General features: G+C 42.0%; 1 protein-coding gene across 7 annotated transcripts in view; it reads left to right on the forward strand.

Moving 5' to 3' along the window:
• The window catches only part of PHEX (phosphate regulating endopeptidase X-linked), a 101,723-nt gene that overhangs the window by 26,164 nt on the left and 63,441 nt on the right, over positions 1-12,118 (forward strand). For all 7 annotated transcript variants that reach the window (XM_035116147.3, XM_035116149.3, XM_088668701.1 and 4 more), the window contains 2 exons: positions 10,645-10,731; positions 11,274-11,500. In XM_035116147.3, coding sequence (XP_034972038.1) covers positions 10,645-10,731; positions 11,274-11,500 — 314 coding nt within the window. The remainder of the gene's footprint in view (positions 1-10,644; positions 10,732-11,273; positions 11,501-12,118) is intronic.

A 12,118-nucleotide genomic window follows, 5' to 3' on the forward strand; every position in this document is an offset into this window, starting at 1 on the left:
GCCAAATGACATGCTATGTTGAATTTGTTGCTGTGATTGTTCTTAAAACTATTCACCTCAGGGGCCATTCAGGATCAATACCACAGAAGGCAGGAAAGAGGTTTGGGGTTCAACCCTCTCACCCTGCTGTGACCCTTACAAAAATTGCCCTCCGTACATGGCACAAAAGGGAGGCTCCCATCAGCACCATGGGCTATTTCAGAAAAGAGATGAATCAAGCTGTGACAGGTATGAACACTCAGTGTTGTTGGTTATGGGCAATTTTAGATTTAGAAGGAATTTCTATAATGTTGTGTTGTTGCTTTGAGGCTGAGGAGAGACCTTTTCACCATAGCAATACTTTTGGATTAAGGTTGGCTGAGTGGTGCAGAGATTAAGGTTGGCTGAGTGGTGCAGTAGCTGGAGAAGAGGAGATTGAGGGAAATGCCTCTGTAAATTCAAGGAAGCGGAAACATGTGTGGGACAGGAAAGAGTGTGTGACTCTGAGAAGGTGGATGATGTGCTCTTTTAAAATGGTCTATAGTCTAGAAATTTGGCACTATTTGTGCCTACATTTCATGTTATTTTCATGAAAGCTTCCATATTATTTTGAAAATATTGCACATCAAATTGGCTTCTTATGTGGAAAAGAAAGAACATACATAAGAATGGTCTGCTGAATGGCCCTTCTAGTCCAACATCCTGTTCTCGCAGTGGCCAACCAGATGCCTGTGAGAAACCAAGGAGCAGACCATGAGCACAAGAGGAATCTCCCCTCCCTTGGTTTCCAGCAACTGGTTTTTGGAAGCATTGCTGCCTCAAACTGTGGAGGTAGAGCATAGCCATCTTGTTTAGTAGCCATTGACACCCCTCTCCTCCATGAATTTGTCTAATCCTCTTTTAAAGCCATTCAAGTTGGTGGCCATCATGGGCTCCTTGGATGAGCAAGTTCCATAGTATGACAATGTGCTGTGTGAACAAACATATTATTTTATCCATCCTAAATCTTCCAGCATTCAGCTACCTTGGATGTCCACGAGTTCTAGTGTCACGAGGGAGAAAAACTTTTCTCTATTCACTTTCTCCGTCCCGTGTATCGTTTCATAAACTCTAGAGGTATCATCATTCTTTATTCAGTTTAATTCTCGTGAACTGGTGGTTGTTTTCTTGGATTATCATACCAGTTTCAATTGATTTATGGTTAAATGTTCGTGAAATCTCCCTGGAAGTACATATTAATTAAATCCTCATTAATTGCACATTAGAACTCATTGATTGATTGCTGCAAGTGCTAGATGCATTCATAATAGGGAACCAAGTGTCAAAAGATTGTTTTGGATAAAAAGTATAAATGTCTACATAAATAAATTGGAGCACAAGGCTTCTATTCAGTGGAGTGCTGGGTTTGGGCTTGGTAGATTTGGGGTCCCGTTGTCTTGAGATTACTCTCCTTTTATTTCTTCCTTTCAGTCACTGAACAATCTATCCTCAGTTCCGCCCCATCTTTGTTGCATGGAGCTCTGGCAAAGTGGCCTATGATTAGAATAAAAAGGCTGAGCCTAATTTTAGAGGCTTACGGCTGTTGTATTTTTATTTTCAGCTGGGACAGAATATACTTAGTATTTTGGATGTTCTCAAATACTCCAAATGTCCATCTTCTGTGTCTTGTATGCCAGTCCTTGGAACTTTCAGTGAAGTAGAAATCTGACACTTGAACTATAATCCTCCCTGGAATGCAGTGGCGTCAAGTTGCGACACTATACTTAAGGTTTTTGTCTTTGTCAGGTCATGATTTCCAGGGGATAAAAACCACAACCATGACTTTGTGGGCTCTTTAGAAATGAAAACTGCCTCTCTGCCAAGCAATGTTGAAAAGAACAAGAGCCTTGTACCAAGTCAGATTTTTGGTCTCTCTAGCTTAGTATTGCCTGCACAGACTGGCAGGTGCTCTCTGGGGTTTCAGACAGGGATCTTTTCAGCCCCTAACTAGATCTGAATCTGGGATCTTCTGAATGAAAAGGATTTGTTATATTGCGGTACAGGCAACCTTGCTCTCTCCCCACCAGGCAAGGTGTGTCCAGCAGTTTAACTGAGCCATCAAAGTGGTTCTCAACGTCCCATGTGAGTGAGTGGCCATTACTGGCCTTTCTGCATCTTCACTTTGAGCAGCCCGCTCTTAAACCAAGGAGATTTCTTACACAGCTGAGCTGCGCAGGCTAGATTCTGGGAAACTGTGTGGTCCTGAGTGGCACTGAGCTCTGGGAGACTTGTGTATGATGATGGGTGGTGCCTTTACACCTGGCCTTAAATCCTTGCAGCTGTGGGCATGTGGTGAAAGTCTGTATCCACATTCAACTAGGAATAGAAGCTCACAGGATTGAAACGTAAAGAAACCTGTTTGTCTTGGAATGATATATTTTCAGTATGAGCAGGAGAGCATTTAGAAGATGCTGGTCTGGATTTGAAGTTTATGAAGCTGGAAATGAGTGCTTGAGCCAGACACTTCTAATCTTGCCCTTCTTCTCCCCCCTCTCACTCCAAGTTCCTAGTTTGGATGAAGCCAGAGTTCCCTTCTACATCAGAACCAGGGAACTCTGTATTGCTGTCTGTTAACAAACTGGGAAAATAAGGTTGGAATGATTATTCAGACCAGGACTGAACATCAGAACAGCTATTTATCTGAAAAAAACCTACAACAACTATTTCTGATACCTTTTTGTCACTTTTAAATATCTTTTTTCTTCCATTTGAGGCGGTTCAGAAACAAAGTTTTTATGTCTGAAATGTAGAAGGGCTATCTTACCACTTTTTTCCATATATGGGCCTAGTCTGTGGAGTCCAGCAGCCCTCTGCCTCATTAGGCTTCTAATGGAGAGAAATGAGAGAAAGTGAAGGACAAATAAGCGAATAAACAAATATTAAAGATGAAAAAGACTAATTTAATACCCACCATAGTTTTTGAGCAAAAGTTGCTGGTCTTTCAGATAGTTCATGTTGAACGCATTCCTCCATCATCTCTATCAATTGTATCTTCTTCTGTCTCCCCATTCTACACTTATCATCAGCCATCCAAACAACATGACCAATCCAACGAAGTTGATGTTGAAGAATCATTGCTTTGACACTGATGATCTCTGCTTTTCCAAAGCAACTACTCTATTCCCAGCTCAAGAATGGAAAGCAAAATACGAATGGACATCAAAAGAGATTTAAAGACGCTCTCAAGGCAAATCTGAAATAAATGTAACATAAGCAATGATAACTGGGAAACACTGGCCTGCAAGCGCTCCAATTGGAGAACAGCCTTTACCAAAGGTGTCATTGACTTTGAAGAAGCACAAACTAAGAGGAAGGCACGTTTAACAAACCCTTACGGTGATAAACTCCTGCCCAGACACCTATGTTTCCACTGTGGAAGGACGTGTGGATCCAGAATTGGCATCCACAATCACGTACAGACTCGCAATCACTTATGGAGAGCCAGTGTGGTGTAGTGGTTAAGAGCGGTAGACTTGTAATCTGGTGAACCGGGTTTCTGTCTCCGCTCCTCCACATGCAGCTGCTGGGTGACCTTGGGGCTAGTCACACTTCTTTGAATTCTCTCAACTCCACTCACCTCACAGAGTGTTTGTTGTAGGAGAGGAAGGGAAAGGCGAATGTTAGCCGCTTTGAGACTCCTTCGGGTAGTGATAAAGCGGGATATCAAATCCAAACTCCTCCTCCTCCTCCTCCTCCTCTTTCACTGTTAAGACTGTGTTCATGGAAGACAATCTTACTCAGTTATGAGAAGACACCTGTCATGGCCTGGGGTCTTGCCAGTGATGGACTTCGGGCTGTCAAATTTCAGCGGTGCCCTGTGCAACACTAAAATTTGCCCCTCCACCTCTCGTGCTCTGTTCAACATTATGGTGCCCCCTGTGGTGCTGGTGCCCAGTGCAGCCGAACCAGACACGCTACCCTAAAACCGCTTCTGCTCTTGCTATGAATGCTTTTTCACCTCAGCTCTATATAACAAAAGGTTTTATTTTTAATGCACACATGATATGTAAATAGATATGTAAATTGCTTGGCAATGTATGTTGTTTACATAGTTACTTAAGTATAATTGCTCCTGTCTTGAAAGGAATCACATTGCTTTTCATTTTTCTGAAGTGAAGTGTTGTTTGTTGACTTTGTATTATGTGCATACAAGTTGTTTGTTAATAGATGCTACATACCGTGTCTACTCAGAAGTAAGCCTGTCAGACTTCAGTGGGGCTTACTCTGCTTCCTGCTGTGAATTTTGAAGACGAGAAGAATGCCTTGTTCATTCTTCATCTCTTTTCTTGCCTGTTGCCTGAATCATTGCTCCTCAGTTGAAGCAGGAGGATTTCAAGCTGTCAAATACAAAATGTTTACTACAAACATTTAAACCATGAATTAGCTTGAACGTTGTGTTTCATCAGATACACAAAACATTTTCTGATATGCATTTATGAAACAAAATGTTACTTTGCAAAAAGGGCTTGTATAAGTGGCATTATACTGACATTCAAGTGGCATTCCTTGTAAAATGTTTAATGTAGCCAAAGGCATAGGGTCCAGGGAACAAAGAGCAAAATATCAACCACATGCCCTCCATGAGTTAAAGCAGGGGGTCATTTCTACCCCCACAGGCTCTCCATGTGGCTAGAAGCCTTGTCTTAAAGACTTCTAAATCAGGTGAGGAGCTCTCATAAGTGAACCCAACTCTCCACCCCAGATGCTTGCCTCTTGCTTAGTGCTAGTCCTGCAGTGAAAACAGCACTATCTGTACACAAGATGAGCTATGACATTTGGGGAACTCCCAAGTTTTGTAGAAGTACCGAAGATCTGTGTTGGGGGGAGGGGAACCCTAAGTGGTAGTGAGAACCCCCAAACAGCCCAACAAAAAGCTGAACATGCTCAGTGACATCAAATTGCTGACCGTTTGAGGAAAAACTGGATGGGTAGGAGAATGGAATGGAGTATCCGGAACAGGAGCACTCAATGCTACAGACAGCATGTGTAAAGTAGATTCTTAATTGGTGGGGGAAACTGAGTGATATGAACACCAGAGTGAAATTGTGCCGGCCTGTAGGCTGGGAAAGTGGCAGGATCTAGAAATAGCAAGTAAGATTAAAGGTAACGCTGAACCACAAGTATATAGTTAGTTAGCTTTAAAATAGATTTCTTTTTTAAACAGGAAAAAAGAACCCACTATAGTACTTCTTAGTTTTCAGTGTAGGTTGTATTTTGTTTGAACAGGATATGACTGATGGTTCCCCTCAGGGTGGGTAAACTGATGACCCTTTTAGGCCTCAATCCTTTATACACTAAGGGTCTAATGAGGCAACTATAAGTGCCGATGCCCCTTTTATTTCAGAAATGGCTTTTTGGGAGAGGGTGATCTTGAGAATAGGACAAGGTGCTTAATCTTTTACCCAAACACTGCATTAATGGTCCCTGTAGGGTTCCAAATGCAGAAGAAAAAGCAATTGAGAGCAGACTAAAACGTTATATGGGCAAATTGTTAAAAATGCCTTGTGCTGAATAGAGTTACATTTAAGATGTGGGTGGTGGTGGTGACCAAATAAGTTGTCAAGAAGAGAGTGGTATTCCCTGTGAAAATGTTTAAAGGCATATTGTAGGCGTTTCCTACAATAAGGTCAGGGAACTGTACACAAGATTTCCCCATTATATCCTCACAGCAACCCAGTGAGGTGGGTTGGACTGTGAATGAACTCCATGTCTCACCAGGAATTTGAATATGGGTCTCCCCACTCCTAGCCCTAACACTACCCACACCACTGCACTGGCTCTCAGGCTGTAATTCTTGCCTATGCTCGTTTTGTGATGTGCTTTCCTTGTAGTTCGATCTGTACTCGTGTCAGCATTGATTTATGCAGGGTCTCTATTTTGCACTCTAATGGAACCCTAGTCTCGCAGGTTCTTTGTCTTGCTATTTTGTGCACTTGCCAGAGAGTGTCAGAGCAGGCTGAGCATGATTTGATGTGGTTCTTTCCGCTGAGCTAGGTCAAAATAAAGGCACTGGCTACATAAGGCTCTTTGCCTCTTTTAACGTTCCTGGCACAAGGAACTGAGTTATATGCACTAAAGCAATTTGCAGAGTTTGGAAGGCTTAAGAAAGAGCGCGAAAAACCTTGAACCTGCTTTGGAGTGCACAGAGTGACACTTGCTTAATGAGGCAAGTTATGGCATTCCATTGCCTTGGAGCACACTTAACAACTGGCTTTGGCACCTGCTGTTTCCATTTTATATTTCAAGCTGGATGTAAATCCTCTTCCAAGACAACCTGGCTGCTATTCACTGGAGTGTGTTATAGATAATTAGGTCAAGAGAAGGCCAGGGAACCCCCTAGAGGACCATTTTGATATGCTCTGGGGAGCGTATATGATATGCTTATGGTGGGGACTCAAGAAATCTAGCTATACAATTGACATTTACCGTTTTCTTTGTATTTTACTTGAGCTCATCTCCTTCAGTTTTTATTCCTTCCCCACTATTGTCGTTGAATTTGTAATCTTAAGCGAGGTGAATTAATTTTCATTGTTTTGGGCTATTTTACTTTTTTAAACACACACACACACACACACACACACACCCTCCTGAATATAAGCCTCACTTTTTTCCAAATTCCGACCGTGGAAAGCTAAGTGCGGTTTAAATTCGCAGCCTTGCAAAAATTGGCTTTTACGATATCGCTTGCGGAATTTTAAGGGAGTGGCTTATATTTGGGTATTGTCTTTTTCTTCTTCTTTCCCCTTGAATTTTAAAGGTGTGGCATATTTGGGCCAATGCAGTATTTATAAATATAATGAATGATAGCGCAATATACAAGCAGTACTATATAACAATGATAAATTGCCAAATTTAAATGTTGTCTTCTATCATTATGTATATAACCATGTAAATAAAAAGTTTTGATATCAGACATTTCCAAAATAAATACGAACCTACCTTTATACAGTTCAATAGTCAACATTCAACATTTATTTATTTAAAATCCAGGCAAACCCCCCCCTCCCCACAAAAAAGGATCTGCTGTGAGAGCTGCTCCAGTAGAGATGATCTAATAGGTGTTTCACAGTGCAGTTTTATGCATGTTATATTAGGAACACAACTGGAATCAGGGTACCTTTGAAGAGCCATATCCCTACAGGGGTCCCACTGTCACTACCTGGAGATTGCTGATCCTTGGCCTTGATTCACCTTCTGTTTCCAAGCATGCAAGCAATGAGTTGGAAGAAACAGTGGCACCCTACACCAGTCATGTGTTCTCTCTCTGGGTGGCTTCATGGACTGGGGCCCAGAGGGAAAGGGCAAGTGAAGCAGGCGGCAGTACTTTGGGAAGGAGGGGGGCATTTGCCCAAAGGCCTCCCCGAACCTGGAACCAGCCCTGCTCAGAGGTAAGCTCTACTAGGTTTAATGGGATTTCCTCCTAGGTAATTGTGTCTAGGACAGGCACCCCCAAACTCGGCCCTCCAGCTGTTTTGGGAATACAACTCGCATCACCCCTAGCTAACAGGACCAGTGGTCAGGGATGATGGGAATTGTAGTCCCGAAACAGCTGGAGGGCCAAGTTTGGAGATGCCTGGTCTAGGACTTCAGGTACAAGATGTCCAAGGAACTATAATTGCTGGTAGCTGCATGTTACTGACCTGGTTCACATTTAATGCAGAGCCAAACTATCTGTGGCTTAGTGTGAATGTGCAAGTGTGCCAATACAAAGTAAGAGAACCGTGGATGCTTTGCTCTTCCCTCAGTCCTCTATAAGCTTTGGTTGAGTGTTATGTGTGAACCTGGGCTCATGGTTTGGCTCACCCCAAACAAGGCTTGTTGTTGGCTTACCGCTCCAGGTTTGTTTGGGAGAGACAAACCATGAGCCCATGTTTGCACCTAACACTAAGCGAAGTGGTGGCTAAGTGCACAATAGGATGACAGCATAGTTGCTCGTTCATGCTAAGCCGTAATTTGGCTTAGTATTACAGGCAAACCTGGCATTACTGATTGTCTAAGCATCCATTGGGTTTATCCATAGGAAGATGTGTCTTGGGGCTGATTGCAGGGTCATAGAACAGGCAAAATGGAAAGGTAATGATGATTTACAAATCTGTTTTGTTGCATTTATACTCCACCTTTCCTCCAAGGATTCAAGGGTGGTGCATATAATTCTCCCATTTTGCTGTCACAACGGCAGTAAAAACCCTGTGCTATAGGCTTTTGTGTTTTATTTATTTCTAAGCCTTTCCACTCCTTCCTACACAAAGATCACTGTCCTATGTAAACCCTGTAGGGAGTGCAGCCTAGCCTTTCCCGTTCCCTTTTAAGAATTCAAAACTGAAACTCTTCGCAGAAGCCTAGGAAGCAGGCAGGCTATAGTATTCTATAATAAAGACAGATACACAAATAGCATGTGAGCTTTGGAAGGAACAGATAAAACCAGGTAGGCTGTGTACACATTACTGCTTACTCTGGCTGTAGTGTGGTCTCTTTGGAATCTGTGTACCTATGACAATACCCAGGGTCTAGAGCAATCCTGCCGTTTCTGGTGAAATACTCTGTTTTGATTTGGTTTCCCCCAAGCCAGCTTTAATTGAACTTGAACCCAGTATCCTTTTTCAAGTAGCATTGAATCGCAGGTGTGTGGGATTTTCCTTCCCTTTTCCCACCCCATCTCTGGGGCAGAGATGGAGTGGGGAAACTAACGAGGCAATTCCATCAGATGAAGACGTCACTGCCCAGTCTCCCACTTTGTCTGTCCGATAGGCAAATGCAACTTGAAACGCACCGAGGAAAAAAACCCTCACTGTGTTTTAAGCCAGTAATGTGTACACAGAGTAGAAATAACACTCCAAATCAGCATTGCACCAGGTAAAAGAATGATCCGATTCATTGCAAGTTAGCCTTTGCCTCTGTTATGGTACTTGAGGCAGTTCCGGGAGTGGGGAAACCTCTTGTTCCTCAAGCACAAATATAGCTTTGCCAAATCTAAGCCTTGCATGTCCACAGAGAGACCATATATTATGGTTAATTACATGAAATCTGATATGCTTCCTTTGGCATTCTATGTCTTGGAAGGGAAAAAATGCCTTTAGTTGTTCTTTCCCTTTCTGTGCTTATTATATATAAATATGACCAATTTCCGCCTCCTTTTGTTTTGTTAGTGGTGTGCACATTCTTAGTGTTGTCACATGCATGGCTCTATCCCTTATGGACCTCTATCTTTTTATGAACCTCTACAATTAATGTGTAATGCAAACTAATGTTCTTGTTCAAGGTAGGCTTTACGTTTGTATTGCGAATGGATTGACTTTGCTCCATTCAGGACAACTTAGGGCACTTGTGAACAGTTTCTATTTTGTTCATGAGAATCAATACTGGCAAATTAAGGCTGCACAATTAAAGTGGAGGTGGAGTTCTTGTACAATAAACCTACCTCCAAGAAAAAAGAAAAGCAATTTTGGAAGGTTTTTTTTTTGGAAAGTAGAGTGACTGGAATTGGGGGATAACAATTGCTTGGCAGAACATCATATTACCTCCTCATCAACAAATCAGAATGAATGCTCAATAAACAGGTCATCTGGAAGGGGCCTCTGTTCCATGAATGCTTCCCTCAGATATTGGTTTGCTTTAATGATTTATAGCAAAGCTTTGTTCTTCTTGTAGCCTGAGATTTATTTGAAACATGGCTTAACCCTGGAACCTGTTCACTGTCTGAGCTTAGCTCTGCACCCTCAGACAGTTCAGAGAGGAAAGTAGGGATACTCAGCTTTGTGTTCATATAATAGTTCCCCCCTCCCCCATAGTGCTTCATTGCTTGACACCAACTCAGCATGCACTTCACACATTACTCGCCATCTTGTATGTTCATCTGGCCATAACACAAACTGACTGTGTCATTTTAATGGCATATTGTGTTCATGGCTATATAAGAAGAAGAAGAAAAGCATATGTCAGCTTCTGTATGTTCAGATCCCAACCTGTAACCTTGAAAATAAAAGAGTTACGTACTCTAATCCATTTCCAAACAAGGAGCTTGGGGAAACTCCAAGGTTTGAAGAAACAAACAAACAAACAAACCAATAAATAAGATTCTTAGGGGAAACCGAAGAAGAGCCCATTGAGGACGAACGGTGCTCAGTGGCCATGGGCTGCTGACTGATTATTGGAAAGTGGGATGGAATAGAAAATGGGAGAGTTGAATGGAGTGTCCTGGAAATGGGCACAGTTTGTTGGCTTCCTGAACAGTACCACTCCACACTGCAATATTTTGCTGCAGGTCCCACTTGAATTAAGTATTAAGGAAGAGAGAGCCATTTACTATGTGTCTTTTGCCTGTTACTAAAGCTTCAAAGCCTGCTCCCCTCCTCTAGAGTGAAGGGAAGAAGCTTTCAAAACGGAGGTTCTCTGTTCTTTGGAACCCCAAAACTTTTCATCTTAACAATGAAGCACTGTGTATGGGCCTAACATTTCCCGAGCCTCTAGATTCAAGAATGTCAGTCTTCCTAGACTACCAACATTAAATTCTGAAGAATTCAGGTTCATTGTCTAGTGATGTGATGTTTTGACCTATTGTTTGATGTTGGTTAAACTCTAGGATGGTTAAACTTGAAACTAATGTTTTCTCCTCATTTGACTTCACAGCTCTCCTTGAGAAACCTCTTAGCAAAAGGCGAGACAGTGAAGCTGTACAGAAGGCTAAGATTCTTTATTCTTCGTGTATGAATGAGAGTAAGTAACTTTTCATTTACAGGGTTACAGGTTAGGATCTGAATGTACAGAAACTGGCAAACACTTTTTATTTTCCATCGTTCTATAAATATCAAGCAATGAGCAGCTCTGAAACAAATTTCTGTTTTATGCATATGAAAGCATGCAAAATGTTGCAAAAACAGCATTTTATGACTAGTGCCAGTTATTGCTCTTCTGCCATTAAGTCAGTGCTAAATAATTTGTACTTTTAGAATGCAGTCCTGTACTTAGGCTATACTTACCTAGGAATAAGTGAGGCTTACTTCTCGGTAAACATGCCATAGATTGATTACACAGTATTCCCTGGCGCGTGGGATTTTTAACTATCATATATGTTTAATGGGACATTTCTTCTGAATGCATACCCATATGGTGAAATCTGATAGTTATCTAACATTACTACTGCTTAAATAAATTTATGTATACACATACTGTTGCTCTCCACAGTATTTCTAATGAGCACTCTTAAAATGCTATTGCCTGGAAGTTGTCTTCTGATGGCTTGCTTTTTCCATCTCCAGATAAGATAGAGAAAGCTGATGCAAAGCCTCTTTTGAGCATGCTGAAACATTCTCCGTTCCGCTGGCCTGTCCTGGAATCGAACATTGGGCCTGATGGATTGTGGTCAGAAAGGAAGTTCAGCATGCTACAGACCCTGGCTACTCTTCGTGGCCAATACAGCAGTTCTGTTTTCATCCGAATGTATGTGGCTTCTGATGATAAGAACTCTAATGAGCACATCATAAAGGTATGGTAGAGGAAATGATGGAGGTAAATGCGAGTTTCCACTGGCTCACTAAAAATATCCAGTGCTCCACATTTTAGCCATTATGTTCAGGAATTGCCAACTTTTGCAAATGGGCACATTTACAAATTGGAGAAACTGTTGTGGGGACACATGTGCCTGCACACTGCAACCATGCGCAAGCACATCCATGGCAGTTACCTCCCACAGACTCCACTCATCAGCAATGAGACTTAAAAAAGAATAGTGTTTTTGTTTCACATAAGTGTTATAGGGGTGTGTGAGTCAGGTAGAGAAATCATCCTGGAAATGCAAGAGTTAACCTTCCCTCTCCATCTGCAGTTTTCAGGAAGATCAGCCCCTGTTAACAACTAGGATTGGGGTGGGGAGAGAATTCCACCCCCTATAACATCTAGGATTGATGCAACAGGCTTCTTTGAAGCTTAATTATGGCAAGAAGTGTTTTTAGTGAGAGCGCTCCCTGAAAATTGCTCCTCCTCCAATGTAATTAGGCTTGAAATGAGCCTTGTACTGAGGCGAATATAAGATTTCTTTGAAGTCTAACTGTGCCATGGGGTGGTGTTATTTTGGCGTGCATGTATGTGTCGTATTTGTAAACTC

The sequence above is a fragment of the Zootoca vivipara genome, chromosome 4 (genome assembly GCF_965207765.1).
Source record: "Zootoca vivipara chromosome 4, rZooViv2.hap1.1, whole genome shotgun sequence".
NCBI lineage: Eukaryota > Metazoa > Chordata > Lepidosauria > Squamata > Lacertidae > Zootoca > Zootoca vivipara.